The sequence below is a fragment of the Myxocyprinus asiaticus genome, chromosome 38 (genome assembly GCF_019703515.2).
Source record: "Myxocyprinus asiaticus isolate MX2 ecotype Aquarium Trade chromosome 38, UBuf_Myxa_2, whole genome shotgun sequence".
NCBI lineage: Eukaryota > Metazoa > Chordata > Actinopteri > Cypriniformes > Catostomidae > Myxocyprinus > Myxocyprinus asiaticus.
In genome coordinates this window covers 10,129,961-10,155,291 of record NC_059381.1, presented here as the reverse complement: position 1 = coordinate 10,155,291, position 25,331 = coordinate 10,129,961, and the positions used below count along the sequence as shown (strand labels likewise).

At 37.6% G+C, this 25,331-nt stretch overlaps 1 protein-coding gene across 1 annotated transcript in view; it reads right to left on the bottom strand.

Annotated features, from left to right (window-relative positions):
• Positions 1–890: 890 nt before the first annotated feature.
• The window catches only part of LOC127428765 (calcium/calmodulin-dependent protein kinase kinase 2-like), a 31,422-nt gene continuing 6,981 nt past the window's right edge, over positions 891–25,331 (bottom strand). Inside the window, exons 2-16 of the mRNA XM_051677367.1 lie at positions 23,623–24,253; positions 21,019–21,066; positions 19,631–19,684; positions 17,724–17,775; positions 17,455–17,588; positions 13,278–13,314; positions 13,124–13,145; positions 12,938–13,026; positions 12,235–12,434; positions 12,090–12,143; positions 11,053–11,126; positions 10,868–10,955; positions 9,070–9,201; positions 8,789–8,889; positions 891–3,675 (exon numbers count right to left, since the gene is read on the bottom strand). Coding sequence (XP_051533327.1) covers positions 3,603–3,675; positions 8,789–8,889; positions 9,070–9,201; positions 10,868–10,955; positions 11,053–11,126; positions 12,090–12,143; positions 12,235–12,434; positions 12,938–13,026; positions 13,124–13,145; positions 13,278–13,314; positions 17,455–17,588; positions 17,724–17,775; positions 19,631–19,684; positions 21,019–21,066; positions 23,623–24,210 — 1,746 coding nt within the window. The 5' untranslated portion in view covers positions 24,211–24,253 and the 3' untranslated portion in view covers positions 891–3,602. The remainder of the gene's footprint in view (positions 3,676–8,788; positions 8,890–9,069; positions 9,202–10,867; positions 10,956–11,052; positions 11,127–12,089; positions 12,144–12,234; positions 12,435–12,937; positions 13,027–13,123; positions 13,146–13,277; positions 13,315–17,454; positions 17,589–17,723; positions 17,776–19,630; positions 19,685–21,018; positions 21,067–23,622; positions 24,254–25,331) is intronic.

Genomic DNA, 25,331 nt, shown 5'->3' with positions numbered 1-25,331 from the left:
TTAGCTCCTGTCTCTTTAAAGCCCCCCTTTCCAAAAAAGCCCAGTCTGCTCTGATTGGTCAGCTGGCATCTTCTGTTGTGATTGGTCAACCAAACCGTGTGTCGGAAATGTAACGCCCCTTACCATCACTGAAGTAGCCCTTAGGCGGGCATTATGCAAATGTGTTACATAGTGACGTAGCTATGTCACGGAAGTAATGGCTGGACTGCAAACCAGGCGTTTCAGGCAGTTCAGAAGCAGTGTTTTCTGTGAGAGAGAGTAACTCCCTTTGGTGTGGACTTTGTGCTTTGTAACTTTTACATGCACAAACGGCTATATTACACACTAAAGGAAAGGTAAAATCCCCAAAAGCATAATAGGGCCTCTTTAATTTATATATATGATAGATATATGTGATACGATGAATATATGATATAATAATGTATATCAAGATATTTTACTCTGCGCTTCATCCTAATACTAAAAATGATTATTTTTTAAAATCAAAATAGATGTAAAAATAAATAAATAAATAATGTATGCTGTTTGGGCAACAAGCTTGTCCACCACAAGAGCACTGTCCTCTCATGCCCTCTTGTGGTACATTAATGAAATTGGGAGGAATATTTATTTCCCAAACTTCAAGACTACTGGAGGGAATACTGTTTATTTCCTCATTATTATTATATAAGGCAACCAGACATTTCCGACTTAGATAAACATAAATGTGTGTGAAAAGCAAGAAAAATGCTCAAAAAAAAAAAAAAAAAAAAAAAAAAACCCAGATCTACTGAATAAATTTTAAGAAAATCATTGTCATAACACCTGGTAGACTTCAGAGCATCTTAATTATGTAAAAACAATAATACAATAGTAATACTTGTCATAATATAAATAAAAATAAAACAAAATTAAAGGCAGCTTTAATTTATTCAAATAATTAACTGGATACAATATATAGAATGATCAGCAATACAATCAGAGGATGCTGTAAAGAGCTCAAACATGCTTAGAAAAAACAAACATGCTGCATGAGATCGAGTTATAGTGACGGCATGCATCTACGTACCATCTCTGTACACAGCCCTCTCAACAGTGCTCAAAACGCAATTGTTTGTGTGATATGGAAGCAAACATTTATCCTAGCCCTTCAAGAAAAACTGGGCAGATACAAAGGAGAAAGATATAGAGGTTTTAAGTATACAGTACAGCATTCCCTTCAGTATACACATCTGCAGTCAATCTACTGACCGTGTGTAAGGTCAGTCATTGAGAACGTGATCGTACATAGAAAACAGAAAAATGCTTGCTAAGTTTTAAGCTGGTGAGTTTTGCTCTTCATTATGATTTGTTTACAAAAGAAGAAGACATGGTCATAAGGTCTCATTCTTCATTTAAAGGTTTCAATATACATGCTTTACATGGAAACACTGTCATTTAAATTTGGCTCAATATTGTGCAAAGATAACCGTATATTTTCCGATTTTCTTAATAAATATTTACTCAAAAAGGGGAATGGTGCTTCTCCTGAATATATTAATTGAAGTTAATCATAAACTCAGCAAATCCATAAAATGTCCACTTAAATGATATTGTATAACCATCTTCTGTTCATCATGCATATTTAAATCGATAATACAAGTTTCCTTCGATTTTCAATAATCAACATCTAATAGAACAAACACAAGGGACCGACTGACTGACACAGTCCAGAACTGCACCGCAAAGTGAAATTTCATATGCATAGTAATAGTACCCACACAAAAATGTAAAGTAAAACAAAAAAAAAAAATAACACAAATCAACAAAACAAAGAATGCGGGGGGGGGGGGGTTAAAACAAAGGTAAAGACTAAAGAGTTGACTGTAGTTACACGGAAAACCATCAACAACATACATTCAACCTATTTGTGCAGAAGGACTCCCCTGATACATGGAAGCATGAGCTATGTTATAAATTTCATCCAGTGGTGGAAAAGCACCATCACTCAGATATTTTTTTGAACTAGCCTACATCAAAAGCAAACAAACAATTATAGAAAAAAACAAAACAAGTTACATGACTGTAGTGCACATTGAGAACATCTCAACAGGACTTTGGACTATTTTTGCTATCTTTAAAACGGAGCTTTATTTCTACACTGTCTAAAACAGCTTATCTAAGGACTCCATCATCTGCTTTATCTATAATTCTATTGTACAAAAAAACTTATGTACTGATTATCTATGCTACAGTTATGAGTATGAAAATGTAAGGCATACATTCGTGTCAAAACAGACTGGTTGACAAACATTGATTCCTTAAGTGAAAAATCATGCATAGATTGCATTAAGTTATTGTATTTCCTCAAGAACTTTAGAGTATGCATATGATATGGAAATGCTAATAACTAATTCACTCTGATCATGACAAAGCTTGAAATGCACTACTACATGGCATTTGGTTATTCTACAAGGAAAGGAAGTGAAATTACAGTAAAAGACTTACTTTCATGATTAAAAGGTCACGTTACATACAAGGAGATAAACTGACACAATGCCTATTTTGGCATTCCCTAATATGTTATTTGTGCCCTAATTAACAGACTATTCAAAAATATGAAAACATGCTATGACCATAATTCCCTCATCACTTAGATTCAGGCTTTGCTGTATTAAAAAAAACAACACTAGATAGTTTTGAGGTTTGGTCCTGTACCTATAGCACAGACATCAGACTACAAACCCAAAGCGCTGTTATTTGATATACAGTAAAAACACATTCTCATACAAACATATCTGTATTTTTCCTAAATTTCATCTTGAATTGTATCCTTACTATATATATGTCATTTCCAGATTGTAAATTTGAGCTATTTTATACTTAATAATTTTTTTTTAAACAAACTTAAAATTAATTACCATGCCCTGCAAATGCAAAACACAGTACACATTACAAACTACACAGTTTAGTACTCAGATTCATAGAAAACAGAATGAGACTTTTTTTAAATCCACATTTGGCTGGACAGTCGAAAAACTTTGAAGCCATTTTTCTCAGTTTCAGTGTTGCCGTAGTTACTGTTACTTGGTTTTGTAGGGTAGTACTAAACCTTTTCCCATTTGAATAAAATGTTTTATTACTTTCAAATTCAAACCACTGTGAAAACCACTATTAAGAAGCCTGTCTTCCTAATTAATGAGTGATGGAGAAACCTAAGAAATTCTACAAAAATGTATATTATTGTCTGTTTAGCCTTCATACAACTGCAGTGGCGCCCCCTAGCTGAAGTAGAGGAGTAAAGCAGAGTCTCCATGCAGGGGAGAAGTAGAAACACTCTCTCTCTCACACACACACACACACACACACACACACAGAAAACAGGTCCTGAGAGACAGTAGAGACCTGGGTGGACAGATACAGTGCATGCTGCTGTGGACTGTACAAATGCATGCATGGAATGGGTGGGCAACCTCCACATCAACAACCCAGAAAAAAGCAGGGCTTCTTTCTTATGTCCATGCCCCAACCCAGGTCCATATCCCGGCCTTCCAGAAGCCATACCAAGCCCCATCCTGGTGCATTTTTCAAGCGACAACCACTCGCCCATCGCAGAGTTGTGAGCAAGACACTCACAACAAATATCAGGAAAGAACTTCATCCTCGCCCACGAAGGGCAGGTCCATGCTCCGCATGCCTTCCTCGCTCTCCTGTTTCCTAGGAAACAAACAAATGTGTTTTAAAATACTGCACTTTGCAGGCATGTCAACGTGTCTACAGCAATGCAGACTGTTGTAAAGTTGGGCTAGAGCTGTTACGCAAATGAATTCAGCGCGAGAGAGGGGGAGAACATGGCATTGCATCGGATCGGAGGGAGGCACATGAGAATGACGAACTGCCATGTGTTTACGAGGGGTTACCAGGGGGTACTGTGGCGCTGCATGCAAATGCACCCAGTCTGACAAACCAATCAGATTTGGAGGAATTCCTTATAAACATTACCCTTGGTTAGGCAAATGACTGGGCAGCAAATCACGATGCTCCCCTCCTTTCATTAGCATTGGGAGGAAGTTGCTGATATTATGCATGAGTGGCATGCAACTAGAAGGATCTAGAACACACCATCCTGGATTGCTCATGAATTTACAGGACATACATGAACATCTATTATCTGTTCAAATATAACATGCAAAATATCAATACTTCATGTATTAAGGGTTAATTATTAAAGTGTAGCTTGTAGAGCTGGGCGAAATATCTTAATATCTTTCAGTCTTTTGGCAATACTCAATATAGGTCACAATCTTAATTTAGTTTGCTCTCAAATGACTTAAAAGAGAGATTTTTGAAGTTCCAAATGATTTAAATTGTTTAATGTAAGAGCTAAAACAGTAAAAATTCAGTTGTTTCCACACTCTTTTTCACTAAATGAACACATGAAAAAATAATATTTCATAATTTTAATTAGAGCTGTCAAAATTACTCTGCTTTAATGTGTTAATTTTTCTTAATTGCAATTAACGCATTTACTGTTAATACAGCATAAATCAGCATAAACACTGGTTGAAAGGGCGGAATCTTTGCGATGTGTCCGTCCGGAGTCATAACACTGACGCACACACCACAATGCAGTGATTTAGTGTCTGTGATAAAGTGATGGGGAAAGGAGCTCTTATTGTACTTGTACAAAACAAGCCATGATGGAACCTGTGACAGAAATCAAGTATTTTTCAGCCTATGTAAGGCACATTTTTATTACCATAGAAGCACGCCAAGTCTTAACTATCACCATAACGCAGAATGAGCCGTTTTTGTCTGCAAGTGCTTTTGATGTAGAGTTCAAAGAGCCGCTTACGCAAATCATGAACATCCTGAACGCTTCACGATTCCTGTAACAAAGTGGATAGCCACAGTCTACAGACAGATTAATATTGTGGAGGATGAGAGTTTAAGAGATTTAATGGCCATTGCAATGAATATGCAACATATGGGGAGACTAGTTCTTTCAATTAGTCCACTCTCACTTCAAGTAACGTTTAATGTTACTTGAATTGGTGCTATTTTAGTGCATTTCTATCTTTATACTGTGGAAGGCTTTGTTTAGAAAATGTCAATAAAGCATTATATTGTTACATATTGTTTTGTTAAATGCATTTTTACAGGAAAAGAAGTATATTTAGAGTCAAATTTCAGCTCTTTCAAAATCTGTGATTAATCACGATTAACTACGGAAAATAATGCGATTAATCGCGATAAAAAATTTAATTCGACTGATAGCACTAATTTTAATATAGCAATAGAACCAATATAACAATACAAAGTAATAAACAGCCATATTTACCTGGCATATATTTTTACTAAAATTTAAATACATGAAAAATGGCACATGAAGATGTCCATCAACATCTTTAATTGATGACGCAATAAGAGTCAGTCTTGAATGGATTCATTGAAACGAACAGTTTGAACAAATTCATGGGAATTAATTGAACGTACTAACTCTGACAGCATTTTTTTCTTTTTTTTTTCAACTAAATTTTAAGAGACGTATTAAAAAATCTCTTTCTTAATGCAATGGCACACTCACTTGGAAACCTAATGGCCAAATATAAGCACATTAAAAAACACAATATTCAGGATTTTAAATCTCCAGCCAATTCTAATAAATATACTGTGAATATCTGATATATCGTCCAGCCCTAGTAGTTTGTATAGCTAAATATATACAAGATGGTTTTGAGGAGGGAATTTATCAATATTTTAGATATAACATGCATAGAATATCCTACTTCATGTGCTGTTTATTAGACAAAAGCTTATTATTCTCTAAGTCTGGATGTTCACTTATTTTATCTAAAAAAGCATGCTAAAAACACCACGCTATTTATCTTATGTGCGGATCATTCAGTATGGGCATGACCATATCTCCTACATAAAATACAGGTGAAGGAAAGTGAATAGGATATAGGTGGAACACTAACAGGCTAGTGGAGCTTTACCTTTGGGTACTGAGATTGTGGCAGTATTTCAAACTCCCTGCTCTCCCTTTTCTAGAGGGCAGGAGAGATGCGGATACATGAGAATTCTGAGTGTCTCTAGAAAATAAGGCTAACAATATTTCTTAAAACAAAAGAGCTAACTGGACTAATCAGAGGTCTTAAAGGAATATTCTGGATTAAATACAACTCAAATATGCTATCGATTACCACAGAAAATAACTTTAGGCTAGTCTCTCAGTTTTGAAAAACGAACAAAAAAAGGACAGAACTTACATGCAAAGCTAGCAAACCTAGCGAGTGTTTTCTATGCTTACAGTAAGCTAAACGAAAGCACAATAAAAATTTAAACTTGACTAGTTGTAACTTCGGTTACATAATGTGATATGTGTTATATAATCTAAAGAACATTAATTGAGGTGCATTGATAGTTAAGACTACAAAGATCAACAAGGTTTATTTTAGGATTTTTTAAAAGGCACCAAATAGAATATATAAAAAAGTTATTATAGTCATTGGAATCATTGAGGGGTATAAAGGGGTCAGGATTTTGGTTGGGGCCTGAATTTGGTACAACACCATAAAGCATGGAGCAAACTCCACCCACAGGAATTACGTTGGTAAAACATAAACAGGTTCACCAAATACACATCTCAAATAATTAGTTTTGTAGAGTACAATGGGGCTTAAGACACACCTTATAGAAAATTTGCTTTTTTTCTGATCACAAAATCTATCAAGATCGAAAACATTTATTTCTTTTTATTGAATATTGATGGAGCAACAAAATTTGTGTGAAAATAAATAACGGAAGGTTGTTTTGATTACAATTCAGTTTTTACCCCACAGGGTAAAAGGCCCACACACTTGGGGTAAAAGGCCCCCAGGGGGGTTATAGTGACATTGTGTAGATATCGGGGCAATAGTTATAGTGTTAAATTTGTCAACTAATGCAAATAATTTTGAGACAGCAAGATGCAAGAAATTGGTACTTTTATTCACCAAAGTGGCATTCAACTGATCACAATGTATAGTCAGGACATTAATAATGTGAAAAATTACTATTACAATTTGAAAAAAATGTTCAGAACTTCTTAAACTACTTTAAAGAGTTCTCATCAAAAAATCTTCCATGTGCAGCAATGACAGCTTTGCAGATCCTTGGCATTCTAGCTGTCAGTTTGTCCAGATATTCAGGTGACATTTCACCTCACACTTCCTGTAGCACTTGCCATAGATGTGGCTGTCTTGTCAGGCACTTCACAGTCACCTTATAGTCTAGCTGATCCCAGAAAAGCTCAATGGGGTTAAGATCCATAACGCTCTTTTCCAATTATCTGTTGTCCAATGTCTGTGTTTCTTTGCCCACGCTATCCTTTTCTTTTTTTTTTCCTTTTTTCTGTTCCAAAAGTGGCTTTTTCTTTGCAATTCTTCCCATAAGGCCTGCACCCCAGAGTCTTCTCTTTACTGTTGTACATGAAACTGGTGTTGAGCAGGTAGAATTCAATGAAGCTGTCAGCTGAGGACATGTGAGGTGTCTATTTCTCAAAATAAATACTCTAATGTACTTATCCTCTTGTTTAGTTGTACATCTGGCCTTCCACATCTCTTTCTGTCCTTGTTAGAGCCAGTTGTCCTTTGTCTTTGAAGACTGTAGTGTACACCTTTGTATGAAATCTTCAGGTTTTTTTCAAGCAGTGTATAGCCTTCATTCCTCAAAACAGTTATTGACTGACGAGTTTCTAGAGAAAGCTGTTTCTTTTTGCCATTTTTGGCCTAATATTGACCTTAAGACATGCCAGTCTATTGCATACTGTGGCAACTCAAAAACAAACACAAAGACAATGTTAAGCTTCATTTAACGAACCAAATAGCTTTCAACTGTGTTTGATATAATGGCAAGTGATTTTCTAGTACCAAATTAGCAATTTAGCATGATTACTCAAGGATAAGGTGTTGGAGTGATGGCTGCTGGAAATGGGGCTTGTTTAGATTTGATCAAAAATTACTTTTTTCAAATAGTGATGGTGCTGTTTTTCACATCAGTAATGTCCTGACTATACTTTGTGATCAATTGAATGCTACTTTGGTGCATTAAATTACCAATTTCCTTCCGAAACAGCAACATCTGTACATTATTCCAAACTTCTGGCTGCCAGTGTACATAAATTTGCAACATTTAAAAAAATATAAAAAAATTAGAACAAACTGCCTCAAAATAAACTTTAGACACCATACAGAAAGATCACAAGGATCAGAAAAGATTTGCAGTGCCTAGTGACAAACAGGGGATAAAGGAAAGTGCTGTGGTAGATTTTGTTGCTATTTAGTGTTTTGGAGGAAAATTAAATCATATGTGCCTTTCACCCCTTTGGGGCTTTTTTACTCCGTTGTACCTTAAGTGTGTTTACAAAAATATAGGCTTCACATTTCTGTATATTAAACCCTCTGGAATGTCAGCCTGCTAAGCTTCCATTGTAAGTGCATTACTGTAAATATTTAAGTCATTTTTTAGGAACTGAGAAACAGAATTATGTTTTTTTGGAAATCGATAGCATGCCGCAGGCCAGGTTCTGTTTAACCCAGAATATTTCTTTATGATTTATAATGTGTGATCATTATTGCATTACAGCAAGTCCTGTATGGTATTATTGTATTAATAAACCAGTATTATACTACTACTACTAAAGTAGCAGGTCCTATCAAACTACTGGCAAACCAGCAAGACAAAACATTTTAGATTTTCTAGGACCAATGAAATCACTGCAGAGGTCCAATCCTATGTTTTAGAAGTCTGTTCCAGTTATAGCCTTTCCCTAATGAGGAACACTTACGAAAGCATGTGTCCTGGTGCGGTGGGACTTCTGTCTTCCCTGCGGCCCCAGTCAAACGGGTTCCCAAAAGAACGCTTCCGCAACATGGTCCTAACCATGATCTGTTAGAGAGAGTAAAGAGAAATTATTAGTCACTGCAACACCAACAAGCCTTGGGTTATGATCTGTCTGAGTCATTAATCTGTTTATTTCTTTTATTAGGTTATTAGCATTGAATAAGTTCTGTGTAAAAACAGAATTAGTGTCTTCTAAATAGGTCCCTTAGGGGCCGGCGTACTCACCACTGTGGCAAGGCTGGGGATGTGCTTGACTGAGTTTTCCACCTCTTCTTCCGTCACTTCGATCAGGCTGCAGCAGTTATCATCCTCAGGAGGGAGGGGCTCGGCACCGTGCCGCGTCACCCATGAGTGCACCTACAACAACAACAGAAAAAGTTCTGCTTTGATATCATTACTTAACTCAAGCTTCTGTATAGGCTGTTTGGAGTGTGCTATATTTACACAAGAAATGCTATGAAGACATCTTTTTTTTTTTATTTTTTTTTTTTATTGATTCAATAATACACAGCAGAGAAAAACACAACACATACACATCGAATCAACATTTAACATTTAACCCCCACTAATATCCCTCCCTAATCACCAACCCCACCCTGACCCCCAACGAACACCCCTGTGGTCACATATCATAATACACACACACACACAAAAACAATAATATATATATATATATATATATACACTAAACTTCTCTCTCCACATCCCCTCCCCGAGAGTCCCCCAAAAACACTAAATAATTGATCCATTTCCTAACAAACAAGTCCCCAAACCCCAGCCTTCTACTTGCCACCTCCTCGAAAGCTGCCACCCTCCCCATCTCCACACACCACTCGGTAAATGAGGGCGCTCCATCCGACTTCCATCCCCTTAAAATAATTTGTCTGCCAATTATGATACTAGTCAGAACCCAATTTTATATGTGTTTATCCCCCAAATATATGACTACCTCATCACCATGAAATACAGAGTTTGAATGCCCAAAATGTCACACATACAACTCTGAACTGTCAACCAAAATTCTTGGATCTTAACACACCCCCAAAAACCATGGGTTGTGTCTCCATCTTCTGATTGGCATCGCCAGCAGGTGGGTGTGTCTTTAAGACCAAGCCTATACAATCTAGAGGGGGTCCAATAGAATCGATGTAAAATCTTAAATTGCAGAAGGCGCACCCTTGCATCTCTTGATGCAGCCTTGACGTTTTTTAGAATCCTAGCCCACACTCCATCCTCCAATACCAAGTTTAAATCTTTCTCCCATAATCTCTTGATAGAAGTTAAGGCTCTGACCCCCAGACTCTGAATTAGCAGGGAGTAATACACTGATGCCTCGTGACCTTTTCCAAAAGCAGTAATCACCTCTCCCAGAGTATCTGACACTTTAGGGGGGTGTGTGCTACTCCCAAAAACAATACAGGGCAGGTGGCGCAGCTGTAAATTCCTATAGAACTGAGATCTGGGAATTTTCAAAAGATCTCTACACTCCACTCTCATATAGGTCACCGAGTGTAGTAACCCCCCTCACAATCCACTCTGACCAGCAGAAAGGGGACTTATTAATACATAATTTAGGGTGCAGCCTTGTGCTTGAGGCAACATTTAAATAAATGTCTGAATTAAACACTCTGGACACTTTTGTTCATACCGAGTGCAAATGCGAGATAACGGGGTGTAACTTGATAGAAAGGCTTTGCAATGGCAAAATAGGGGCAAGAACTTCCTGTTCAGTACAAAACCAGGGAGGGGCTCTCTCAGGTGGAAGCGACCAATGAGCCAAGAAGTCATCTTGTAAGTATAGGCAAGGATTATATTTTTGGTCCAGTTTCAGTATAAGGAAATGGCAAGAGTTTGGGGTGGGACAATCCATTAGGCCGGCCAATGTCAAATGGGGGGAGTGTTCAGGAATCCCATTTGAAAATAGTCATCATTTTTTAAATTTCGATTGATGATGCTAGTGGTCCTTAAATAACACACTTCACCTTGAATTTGAAACTTGAAGCAGTGGTGAAAAAACACTAACCTTGATTTGTGGCACGGTAATTCTGGATTCAGGGTTCTTGTCCAACATTTTAAAAAGAAGGTCCTTCAAGTCACCTGATATGTCAGCACTGTTCAAAACAACGAAAAGACAAACACTATCAGTGTCAAGAACGTGTGAGAGCAGTCGGATAGGAAATCACTTTTAAGCTCATGGGACATACTCACTTCTCTGGAAGTTCCACCGGCTGAGTCTTGATCTTTTGATGAAGACTCAAAATACGCTCATCCATAAATGGACACTGTGGGTGTCAACAATGAAGAGACACACAATAACAGAGTGACAATGAAGTCAAAGTCTACATCCCCAGTCTTGCATGGTTTTATAGACTTAAAGGGTTAGTTCACCCAAAAATGAAAATCCTCTCATGATTTACTTACCTTTAAGCCATCCCAATTGTGTTTGACTTTCCTTCTTCAGCAGAACTGAAGTGAAGATTTGTATAAGCAGTTTTCAGCTCAGTTTCTCCATACAATGCAAGGAAATGGGTCCCATCAGCCTGCTGGCTGTTTGACGGTCCAAAAGGCATATTTAGGCAGCATATAAGTAATCCACGCAACTCCAGTCGATCAATTAATGTCTTCTGAAGCAAACTGATAGGTTTGCGTAAACAATAAATCAATAAATAAAACTTTATTAACTTAAAAAAAAATTGCTTCATGCCAGCAGCTGACACATCATGCTACTGTGCGTGACATACGCGCAATGGCGCATTCAGGCGAGAAGTCGGAAGTGCGTGCTTTGTATACAACAGAGGAACGAACGTCACATGAAAGTTAGTTCATTTCAAACAGAAATACAGCGCTGGGCGGAAGCAACGATTTAAAGTTAAAAATATTTTAATTATCGATTTGTTTCTTCCACCAACCTATAAGTTTGCTACAGAAGACATTAATTGATCGACTAATTGATTGATTAATTGATTAATTGAGTCATGTGGATTACTTTTATGCTGCCTAAATATGCCTTTTGGACCGTCAAACTGCCTGCATATGGCACCCATTTATTTGCATTGTATGGACAAACTGAGCTGAAATGTACTTACAAAAATCTTCACTTCGTTTCTGCTGAAGAAGGAAAGTCATACACATCTGGGATGGCTTAAAGCTAAGTAAATCATGAGAGAATTTTAATTTTTGGTTGAACTAACCCTTTAAATGCTGGGTTACTCTTTACAAAATGTATTTCATCGGAAGGTACGTACCACTCCGAAAATGAAACAGTACAAGGTGACTCCCATTGCCCACACATCCAGAGCCTACAAAAATGTAAAAAAGATTATTTAACCTCTAAATAAAGTATTGGCAATTATGGGTATTAGCGACTAGTGAAAAAATTGAGCTTTTGACCTTGCCAGAGAAGTTCTTGCGAGTCTCTGAGAGGGTCTCTGGGGCGAGAAACGCTGGCGTCCCCACTGTACTGGTCAGTAGGGCGTCTGCTCCCTCAAACTGGTTACTGACCCCAAAGTCAGCAATCTTAATGTGGCCGTCTTCTCCCACGAGCAGGTTGGAAGGCTTAATATCCCGATGAATGATTTTCTGGTAATGTACTGTTGAGGAGAAGTTATCGTCACTTTTGATTGCAATTCTATGCATTCTGATGACTGTCAATGGGTTCTCAGACTTTTATAACAAGAGCTTCCTGTAAAGAACTAGTTGCAGAGGGTTAGGGTTGTCAGACTTGTCAAAGTTTCATGGCATTGAATCTTTAAAAGAAATGTTTGTACGAGACACTTAGTAGCAAGTAATCGAGATATTCTTAAGCACAACTGTATGTACAAAAACAAACTGTGGTTGGTCACTTTACATGTCAGTCAGACAGACATTTTCTGGGTGGTTCTTAGCCAGAAAAAGGTGCAATGTGGACCAGACTTAATGCTGGCAGTCAAAAGTCCCAAGACTAATACCCAAGACTAACCAGCATCTAACCAATAGCATGAGCCATTGAAAAAGGTACAGTCCTAATTTATGTATTAGCTGTGCTAGCACAGGTTGCATTTAGACATCACTCATGAGTACTGATTATATTGCAAAGCTAGATTTCCCCACTCACAATATTCGATTCCTCTCAGCAAGTCCTGGAAGTAGAAGCGTGCCTGGTCCTCATCCAGGGGCTTATCAGTAGGAACCTCCATCACTGCTCTGCAAACACATGGGCAATGAGACACAGTTTTTCTAGCAAAGTGACACTAGCCCAGCATGGGGCGGTGCTACAGTCAGAAATAACATGCTTACTCACCCTCGTTTGACAAGCTCGAATACTGTGAAAGCAGACATGAAACCGTTAGGCGGCATTGCTTTTCTGATTTCACATAAATGCAGTATTCAAAAGTAGAATAAACTGTGCATGCGTGTGGTATTTGCCAAGAGGATGAGTATCTGGCTAGACTTACCCATGTACAGATGGTCCTCACTAGGATCATCCAGCACCTACAAAAAAAACCCCAAAGCTGTTTAGAAAGGGAATGAAACCAGTGAGCTCAGACCTTAGTTAAAGTAGATGCCATATTTAATTTTATGCTAACTAAAACAAGGCTTTAAAAAATGGAAGTATAGTCAGTAGTTCAATGGGACATGAACAGAACTAATTTATTTGTAAAAATGTTCTTGTAAACAAATGTTTGCCTAAATTGTTGCGTTGAATTTAATGTGATAACGTACATAAGAATGGTTTTATGAACAATTTACGTACATTGTTGCATTGAATTGAATGCATTAATTTACATAAGGAAGTTTAAGCACAAATATAAAAGAGAATTTAAAAAAGAGCTTTTAAGATAAAGTGTTCAGTTCTAATGATGCCTGATGAAAGGAGTTCTACTGTCAGATTGTTTGAACACAGCCCTACATAAATTAGGTGTTAATTAATTTTGTACAGATCTTATTGTTAATATCAGTAAATTCACAACATCTTAACTTAAAATCAATGCTTTACTGTCAAATGTGCATTTCTATGTGACGAAAAAAAAAAGCAAAATTAATATTGTTAACTGCATTGGTTTCTGTCCGGTAAGGAAATTCATTTTTATGTGCATAGTTGCACTTAAATGAATGAATCAACTTATGTAACAATGCTTTACAAACAATTTATATAGAAATTCTGTCATGTGTACATTGTTGTTTTTTTTTTTTTTTCTCCCCAATTTGGAATGCCCAATTCCCAGTGCGCTCTAAGTCCTTGTGGTGGCGTAGTGACTCGCCTCAATCTGGGTGGCGGAGGACGGATTTCAGTTGCCTCCACGTCTGAGACCGTCAATCCGTGCATCTTATCACATGGCTTGTTAAATGCGTTACCGCGGAGACGTAGCACGTGTGGAGGCTTCACGCTATTCTCCGCGGCATCCATGCACAACTCACCACGTGCCCCACTGAGAGCGAGAACCACACATTATAGCGACCATGAGGAGGTTTTCCCATGTGACTCTACCCTCTCTAGCAATTGGGCCAATTTGGTAGCTTAGGAGACCTGGCTGGAGTCACTCAGCATGCCCTGGATTCAAACTCACGACTCCAGGGGTGGTAGTCAGCGTCTTTACTCGCTGAGCTACCCAGGTCCCCTCTTATGTACATGGTTGCATTGAATTGAATGCATCCATTTACGTAAGAAGGGTTTTACGGACGATTTACATAGAAATTTGTTCTTACGTTCATTGTTGCATTTAAAAGAATGTGTCAATTTATGTAAGAATATTTTACAAACAATTTATATACACTCACTGAGCACTTTATTAGAAACACCTGTACACCTACTTATTCATGTGATTATCTAATCAGCCAATTGTGTAGCAGCAGTGCAATAAAGCATACCTGATAATTTTTTGCCGGTGTTTGATTATTCAGACGTTTTGTTAGACATCTAAGGTGGAGGTGCAGCGGTGCTCTACAAGCGATCCAAAAGACGCAAGCGAGGGAAATGCACTAGCATACCTGTGAAGCTCCGTCAATGTGGCTTTAGGACTCTGCTGCCGAGTATTCATCTGGCGAATGTCTGCTCCCTCGCCATCAAAACGGACGAACTGCTTCTGCTCACATAAACAAATAAGGACTTTTCTAACTACGTTGCCCTGTGTTTCATGGAAACCTGGCTGAATGAAGCCTTCCCGGACAGCACGTTTCATCTGCCGGGCTTCCGGCTGTTCAGAGCGGATCGCATTGGGAAAGGAGAGGCGGCGGGACATGCTTTTACATCAACAAATGTTGGTGTACAGATGTAACAGCATTGAAGATGTACTGTCCTAATTTAGAAGCACTCTTCATCAACTGTAAGCCTTTCTACTTGCCGTAGGAGTTTTCCTCGTTCATTCTGGTGAGTGTTAACATCCCGCCACAAACATGTGTGAATGCAGTGCTGCAACAGCTGGCTGATCACATCATAGACAGGAAGCAACAACACTCGGACTCACTTATTTTTATTCTTGGGGATTTTAACAAAGCAAACCTAACATGTGAACTACCCAAATACAAACAACACATCACATGCCCCACCAGAGACAGAAATATACTGGACCACTGCTACACCACTGTTAAGGATGCATATCGCTCTGTCCCACTTTAGGACTCTCTGATCACTGTCTGGTTCAACTTCTCCTGACCTACAAGCAGAAACTAATATCAGCTAAGCCTGTAGTAAGGACTGTAAAGAGATGGACCAATGAAGCAAAGCTGGAACTACAAGCCTGCTTTGAATGCACTGATTGGAGTGTTTTTGAAGTTGTAGCCACAGACCTGGACAAGCTCACAGATACTGTAACATCATATACAGTATTAGTTTCTGTGAAGATATGTGCATCCCTACAAGGACTTTTTTATCATTCAATAACAATAAACCATGGTTTTCAACAAAACTCAGACAGCTTCGTCATGCCAAAGAGGATGCTTACAGAAGTGGGGATAAAATCTTGTACAACCAGGCCAGAGACACACTAAGGAGATTAGATTGGCTAAAAGAAGCTACTCTGAAAAGCTGAAAAAACAGTTTTCAGCCAACGATCCTGCATCTGTGTGGAGAGGTCTGAAGGACATCACCAAGTACAAGACACAACCCCCTCGCTCTGTAGAGAATCAACAAATCGCTGATGACCTGAATGTGTTTTACTGCAGGTTTGAAAAGCCCAGTCTCACAACCCTCCCCCGCTCTGATCTTCACTTCACATACCTACTTATACCTCGTGCAACCCCCTTCCTCCCCCCTCCTGTTACTCAACCTGCACTTATGGTCTGTGAGGAGGATGTGTGCTGGGTATTCAAGAAACAGAAGACTAAGAAAGCTTCAGGCCCAGATGGTGTTTCACCTGCCTGTCTGTAAGTCTGCACTGACCAACTGGCCCTCATCTTCACACAGATCTTCAATAGATTACTGGAACAGTGTGAAGTTTCCTGCTGCTTCGAATGCTCCACAATCATTCCGGTCCCCAAAAAACCCAAATCACAGGACATAATGTCTACAGACCAGATCAGGTCTGCATTATATCCTACAACACCTCGACAGACCAGGGATTTATGCAAGGTTCCTATTTGTGGACTGCAGTTCAGCCTTCAATACCATCATGCCTGATCTTCTCTCAACCAAACTGCCCCAGCTCTCCATGCCCACCCCAATCTGTCAATGGATCATCAGCTTTCTGACAGATAGGCAGCAACTAGTGAGACTGGGGAAACTCACATCTGGGACCCTCACTGTTAGCACTGGTGATCCTCAGGGATGTGTTCTCTCTCCACTGTTCTTCTCCCTGTACACAAATGACTGCTCTGCAAAGGACCTCTCTGTCATGCTCCTGAAGTTTGCAAACGACACCACGGTCATTAGCCTCATCCACGATGGTGACGAGTCTGCATACAGACAGGAGGTCGAACAGCTGGCTGTCTTGTGCGGTCACAACTACCTTGAGCTGAACATGCTCAAACAGTGGAGATGATAGTGGACTTCAGGAGAAATCAGTATCTGATTCTGATAACCCTTTGTACAATTGTAGTGAGCAGAATAGCATCTCAGAATGCACAACATGTCGAATCTTGAGGCGGATGGGCTACAACAGCAGAAGACCATGTTGGGCACTTTATTAGGACCATAGTGTTCCTAATAAAGTGCTCAGTGAGTGTGGAATTGTATTCCTACGTACATAGTTACATTGAATTTTAATGCATTAATTTACATAGGAAAGATTTACGAACAATTTATATAGAAATTGGTTCTTATGTACATTGTTGCTTTGAACTGAATGGTTTCATGAACGATTTACAGTCCACAAAACATTGCTTGAATTCCTGTTTTTCTTCAATCTATCCTAGTATGTAAAACTCTCTTAAGGTCTTACATCACGATTAATTTCATTCCAAAGTTTTTTGTTCACTGGAAATTGGTGGAAAGATGTATTTTCAATGGTTGTTGGCTTAATGACAGAAACTCTGTACAAAACAGTGCATATTAAATTGATTTTATTTCTATCACTCATTAACTTTATTCAATTGTGCCAAAAAAAAGTATGGCGTCTATGCTGACTACAATTTATTACATTGATAAGACCAAGACAACTGAGAAGGTGTAATAGCGCCCCCTATAAAAGCACTCGCCTCCACAAGCTTGACCACATTAGGGTGATCGAGCTTCTTGAGGATGGCTATCTCTTGGTAAACGCGCTCCAGAGGCCCTTTGGGCTGAGGGAGGCCCTCAGGGGCCGATTTTGCCCCACGAGGAGGAGGTCTGCCTGTATAAAGCAACACAAGAGAAAATGTAAATGAATGTGATATTTTGCTAGTTGATGAAACTGCGCCCCCAACCTCACACACACGTAATCATAAACCCCGCTGAGCGTTCCATCTGCTTTAAAGCATACACTTACGCGGGAACCCAGCCTGCCTCATCAGTCGTTTCTTGGACAGCACTTTCATGGCCTGTGGAGAGCAGTGAGAGTGAGAGAGTGAGAGCAGATATCCACTGTCATTACTGGTGCTGGCTGACATATGCCCCAATCTACAACCAGCTCTATGTAAGGGATAAAAAGTATGCAATAGGTTATCAATTAGTAAATTAAATTTAATCTTAAAATATTACAGGTCAAACTTAAATTATAATAATCAAAAAGTCGCTAATCTATGTGAAATTAAAATGAAATCTTGCAGTAATTACTGGAAAACAGAGTTCAATTTAAGTTACAGAGAAAGATTAGCAATTAAAGATACCAATGATTTAAATATGTATAATTATATGTAGAAAATATATATATAAATTGTGTAAACTGTTCTATATACAGTGTTCATTACTGGCAATCAATATGTTAGCCTGGACGATTAATGGTTTGATATCTGATCATTTTGAGGTATTGGTATTGCCCAACAACTGTGTTTGGAACGGGTTTCAAATTTGGAACGCTAAAGTAAAATATAGTGGAGTAAACTTATATAACGGTGAATGGGAACAGCGAATATTATTTTTGCGTTTCCAATTTGCTCCAACAGCAACATAAAATATCCATTATTATGTTTCCATGACTTTCCAAAAGAGGAAAAAGAGAGCGGTGGATTAAGGCAGTCAGAGAGAAAGATGCCAAATTTATTGTCATTCCCTCAACAGCTTTATTTGAAACCCCATCACAGGAGTGTTGACTTTATTATTATTATTATTATTATTATTAATGCCAGGGTAATATCACACAAAAAGTAATGTCAAAAATGTACCCAAAATTATTTAAAAAATGTGAGAATATAAAAAGTTAAATAAGGCAGAAACACATCATCAAAGTCTATTAAAAATAGTCCTCTAATCCTGTATGGTACACATTTTGTTCTAACGGTGGACTATTTTTTTAACCATTTGATTTAATGACAAAAAAAATAAAATAAAAAATAAAATAAATAAATAAAAATAAAAAAAACTTTGAAAAAAATCAATTTGGGAAACATTGTCATATGACAACTCTGTACCACATGTTATTATCCAATTCTCTTTGAATTAATATTGCTTTAATTAATGTATTTATACACTTAGAACTCCAACAAATAAAACTGAGTGAATCATTATCATGCATTCTTCAATATTCGTCAATTAACAATGTCATTTTCACTGTCACTAAAGCCTAGCTCATCCTCACTGTCGTCAATCAAAAAGAACAAACTGTCCACTCATCTTGCCCTTTCCATAAAACATTGCCGGTTCATTTTTGTCTGAAAAGAAGAAATACAAATTATGATTGTGTTATTTATGCATAAATGCAATTACTGTATATTAAAACATTTCCAAATAAATGAACAAATCCAGTAATATAATAGATGCCGCTATCTATATAAATTCCCAATGACAAAATGCATTAGTGGTATTCCTCTGTAGTACAGAGCTGCCATATGATAACATAGCAATTTTTCCATTGTGATACAACATTGCCATATGGCAATGTTACCATTTTCTCATTATTCTGTATTATATTAGTTAAAGTTGATCAGTTAACAACAACATCGAATTAACTTATCAAAGATGCAGGAGAAAATAATTGTTTAAAGAGCGATTTGTGTGGAGCCCAGGAAAAACAGTCTTGGAGACAAAATTGAGTGATTATTGTGTAAAATATGTGTTCATTTCTGCAATTTTGTGAACATTTAATTTGCTGTCATTCACTTGTATTATGTATGTATTTATCAGCAAGCCATCAGCCACTCTATTCTCTAGATATCAGTATCGGCATCAGGATGTTACCTGCAGATCTAAGGGTGTACAGTGTGTAAGATTGTGATGAGACTGTGTTGCATCACTCACATAGTATGTGTTGTCATCTTCATTGTACGCCAGCTTGACAACTCCATAGGAGCCCTTCATGTGGAAAACAAGGTGTGTTAGACATGACCACTTGAAAATGGACCGAATTACAACACAAACATGCTTTTAGCATACAAATACACAGGGAAACAGGAACATAAATTGGCCATTTTGCCCAAGCATTAGTGCTGTTTGATTAACTGGAGAACATACAAATCAAACCGAGCCAAGTGAACAACAGCCGATCTCATGATAAACTCCACAGACAGGCATAATTCCAATTCTGTTCCCTCTCTTTCAAACCTAAAAACTCTCACACACACAGGTCCCATCTGGGAAAGCAGATTGCAGTTCCAGCAGGGAAGCCAACCCTCAGACACAGAGATGAGAGCGGAGCAGGAATCACCCCATCTAAGCTGACAGCTTTCCATGCCCTCAAATCAAGATGAAGCTTAGTGGAACAGCAACCGTGAAAACACTTCACTGCATTATTCTCTATAATGTGTATTACTAGCACATTCATTAGATGTTCCATTTTATTCTGGTCTGTTCTGGTTACAAAAAGTACTTTGGCAGTATCACAAATCAGTAATGTTAATAGATGGTAATACAATGGTAATTTTATGTATACCATGGTATTGTATGTACTTTAAAGAATATTATAGCATTACCATAGCACAAAGTCCAAAAAACAAGGTAATACCATGGTAAATTTTGTATGGGTGTATTCTATTTGATTTGATTCTATTCTATTCTATTATATGTGTTTTACAGAAAGTGCCATGGGGATACTAGTGGTGGTATCATATGGTAACTGCATGGTATTTTGACTTGGAAACATATATGGACACCATATTCATATACCATGATATTTACATGGTATTCCAAGGTACTTCAAAGAATACTGTTGCATTAACATGGTACCATGTCTAAACAGGGTAATACCATGGTATACTTTCGTAATATACTATTCTATTCCTCTTACAATACTGTGGCAGTACCATGGTATAGTGATGGTATAAGATGGTAATACCATGGTAATTTGATATATAACATGGTATTGTCTGATCACCATATTCATATGTCTTCGTACAGTATGTACAATACCATGGTATTACTTATGGTATTTCCATTTGTTTGTTTTTTTAACTATGGTTATACCCATGGTGATTTTTCAAGAATCTGTCCTCTTACTTATAGTAAGTCTTTTCTATTGTATTGTATTATATGGTTTTGTTCAGCTATAATCTTGAATTTGCAAGATGTTTGTGGCTTCTGATACAATGAAAACAAAAGCTTAATTACTATTTTAGTAGAGCGTTCATTCATCTTATGCTCGCAGCAGGGAATGATTTATGCGTAAATAATAAAACATAAAATGAACGTACCTTTCCGATCTCATCTTTCAGCTTGTACTGGTTGAGCTGCACGCAGTCCTTTTAAAAAAAAGGACACATATGACAATGATCAATAACTTTAAGCTCTTCTTTAGAGACTAGGCCAAAGTTTTAACCTCTGAGGGAGAGTATCTATCTAAATTAGCCAGTGTGATGAAAGATCACAGCGGCACAAATTATCTTCAGCAAATGCGAACTTCATTCTCTGATCAAGAATGATGCTTTTAGCATTCTGAGTTCAAACATTTGAAAGCATATTAGCACAAACTTACAACAGGGAAAGTTTCAGCTGAGAAGGGTTCACTGGCTAAAGCTACAGACATTTCTTACCGAATAAATGTCCTATTGGAACAAAGCAGAAGCATGTAATGGGGGACTTTCTCTTGACAAGCGCTATTAGGGAGGAAGGTAATTGCTCCTGTCTTTAACCTTACCTTAAATACCTTCTCAACATTGACTGTGCAGCCTTTGCAGAGAATGAAGAAAAGTAAATGTTCTTTTCAAAGACAACATGAATTCTCACACAAGAAGCTCAAATTATCTCAGGCCACAGCACTGAAATGTCTCATTTTTGGGACAATGGTGGTGCAATTATACAATCTTACATAATTGTTAGGCACACTGGTAGAAATTCTGCTGTTCAGAGAGATTACATTTTTTGTTTCATTTTAGCTATCTTTTGGGAGAAAAATTCCTGCTCTAGAAAAAGTTGTCATATTCCAGTCATTTGGGATCTGGATAAGGATTTTTTACATTTATGCATTTGGCAAACACTTTTATTCAAAGCGACTTACAGTATATTTGAGGTTTACATGTTATCGGATTGTGTGTTCCCTGGGAATCAAACCCATGACTTTGGCGTTGCTAGCGCCATGCTCTATCAGTTGAACAAAAGGACCAATGTTTCCTACAAGTCTTTTAAAATGTATTTTATACACTGTAAACCCTAATGTTGTCATAAATGGAAAAGTCAAGTTGTCTAAATTAAACATCACTTAAAATGTGTGGGCTCACAACTCAAATATCTATGCTCCTTGAATTTATTTATCTTAAAAATCCAGACTTAAGATTTTAAGTGTTACTAACTCAAATGATTGAGTACAACATTGAGGCTATATTGAGCTGTGTTATTGTATGATCTAAATTTGAGTCAATTCAATTAAAATTATTAAGTAGAAATAACAATATTTAAATAGCAAATCTGAGTTTAGTCTACTTGCTAGGGATGGGACGATATGTTTATCTCCCGATTTGGTTTGACATACGATATGAGGTTCACGATTAGATATAATATCGATTCGATATAATAACACTTAAACGACAAATTATTACAGAAAATTTTTTATTTTCTGAAAAAATGTTTTAACAAAATACACATTATAATTTCTCATCAAAATAAAGTTCTTTAATACACAATATAAATGCTCAAAGTTTAAATAATAAGGGTTGCTTATATACCTTTCTCTATAAGAATAGATCACAGACAAATAAGCTTTCAAAATTAGTTGGCTACATTCAGGCTGATCAGCTGCAGAACAAGCAATAGAACTGAACAGAGCCTGCCCTGAAAAAAGTATGTCAAAGTGTATATTTTATCTTTTACAAATTTGTTTGTCATCATTATTATAATGAAAATTTAACTTTGTTAAAATACAAAAAGGCTTCATTGTATTAATTAATATTATATCATGAAATTGTAATTATAATAATGATATGAGCTGTCACTGTTTGAAAAGCTAAAAAGGTTACTGTCACTTTATGAGTTTTCACGCGCATCTCACAGTGTTCCGGTTTAGTGCATCCATGCTGCGTGAAATTAAAATTTATATTTCTTTTTACTTTTTTATCTGACTGTAAAGAAAATAAAGGATATTAAGACATAATATTCTATGAAAGTGGAGTGTGCCTCATCATTGATGGACACACATTACACGGAGGAAACAATCTGTTTTAATCCGTCAAGCACTTTTCATCAAAACAAGGTGATTTTCCAGGTATTCCAGTACTTACATTTCTAAAAGGTAAATTCAAGCACCTTAAGGACCTTGTGTGAACTCTGTTAACAGTGTAGAAAAAAGCGCAGTATTGATAAAATCAAGCGATAGAAAGACTATGATGTTTGACAGGTGATTTCATTTATGATCACATGGACAGAAAACAATGTTGCAAATTTCGAAATATCAAGTTATGCCACGAAATGGTTTGTACATTTTTTAGGTTCGTGATATATCGAAATTCAATATATAATCCCATCCCTACGACTTGCATCTATTTACCTTAACTGAAATAGATAAGTTCATTTTATACGAACACCAAGTAAAGTGAACTTATTTACACAAGTTTTGCCATCACTCAATTCAATTGAGGGAATGAGTTTACTCAATCAATTGAGTAAAGTCAACTTATTAGGATTTTCTGTGTAGCGCTAATACTCACAAAAAGCTATTTCTAGCCAATAAAATATTTCACTGGCAAACTAGGAAAATATACGTATATTCCCTCTAGAAATTTCCATGACTTTTCAAGACAAGTTTCCTTCACTTTCTATTGCACTAAACCTATTGACAGTAATAGGTTACCTATAGGTTACCCTACCTGCAGGTCTGTGATGGAGACACGATGAGACTCAACGGTGGGTCTTCGAGGGAGGCGTGGAGATGAGTGGGGGGAGGTAATCGGCGAGTATGGTAATGACGGGTAGATATAGCGACCGTTCAGCCCCGGCGAACCACAGGGTGATGAATGCGTCTGCGAGCGTTCCTGAAGGGAGAGCTTCCGGTCAGAGAGGCTGAGCCTTCCTCTGTGCTCCTGCGGTTCTGGGAACAGCGCTTCTGGACGTCCCACAGTATGGGATAAAAGATCACAAGATGCCATAAGGAAGGGCGGTACCGGACCTGATGACCTCGGCTCTGGTGTTTCTGAGCTGTCCATGTCCTCCACCTCCTCATCCTCTCCGCCCTCCAGTCCAGAGCCACCACTGGGCTCGTACTCCGTCACCACAATCATGGATTCCATCTCGTTGGTGCAGGGGCTCAAGTGCGTGGCTGGGGAAAGAAGCACGGCACAGCTCCGCAGCAGGTCAGGCAGTGGCTGATTGTGCGGCTGTATTGGGGGAATGGGCGGAGCATGGCAAAGCGTGGCGGGGGGATCAGAAGAGAGCCAGGGGGAGACACATGGAAACATAGTGTCCTTCCCAAACACCTCCCAGTAGCCCCTCCATCAACACCTTACAAGAAAAACAAATGAGTGAGTTGGTAAATATTAGGTATCAAAATATAAGGTACAGATTCAGAATGTCTATGCAAAGGGTTCCCACACCTTTTCACCAATAAATTAAAAACAATTGTTTTATATATATATATATATATATATATATATATATATATATATATATATATATATATATATATACAATTTTATAGATATAACGCTCACAAAGAGCAATTTCTAGCAAATTAAATATTTTCGAGCCGGGCAGAACTGGAAAAATGTATATTCACTACAGAAATTTTCATGCCATTTCCATTACTTTTTAACTCAATTCCATAACTTTTCCAGGCCTGGAAAACCTTATTTTAAAATTTCCTGATATTTACGTTTTCCATGACCATGGGAACTCTGGTTTAAGATTGCACAGAATGTCTACACACAGAGTTCCCACATGCTATTTTTAATTTCTGTGATTTTTCCAGTTATCTGTGATTTTTAAATGTTTTAGAAAAATTATTTTATACAGATTGCAGTCACAAAGAGTAATTTCTATCCACTGAAATATTGTTGAGTTGAGCAAAACTAGAAAAAAATATATGTACTACAAAAAGTCCCATGACTTTTTAATGACCTTTCAAGATATCATTAATTTCCATGACTTTTCCAGGATTGAAAAGTGATTTTAGCCGTTTTGATAACTTGCGGCATTTTGATAACTTCAATGACATGCACTTTCTACAAAACCCTGCCCTCCAAAGCTGTCAACCAACCCAAACTCAGCAAAAATGTGCAAAATGACTGACAGGCAATGAGCGTTACTGATTGGCTAAGTTTTCTGATCGGCTCAAAAACAGTGGGTCAGCCCCCTGACACTTTTTTTTTTTGCTTTTTTTTTTTTTGCTTTTTACCGAGTCCAGGATTGTCGTAGAGATTCTAAAGACACCTATTTCAGTAATATCTGTCAGGTAGGAAAATTTTGTGCATTGAATCGAAGTCCCGTTAAGGCAAGTCAGGTCACTTGGTGGTCAAGTTCGTTACGCCTCCGGCCAGCTATTTTTTATGAATGCAAGTACAGCTCCTATGTACCTGAATGG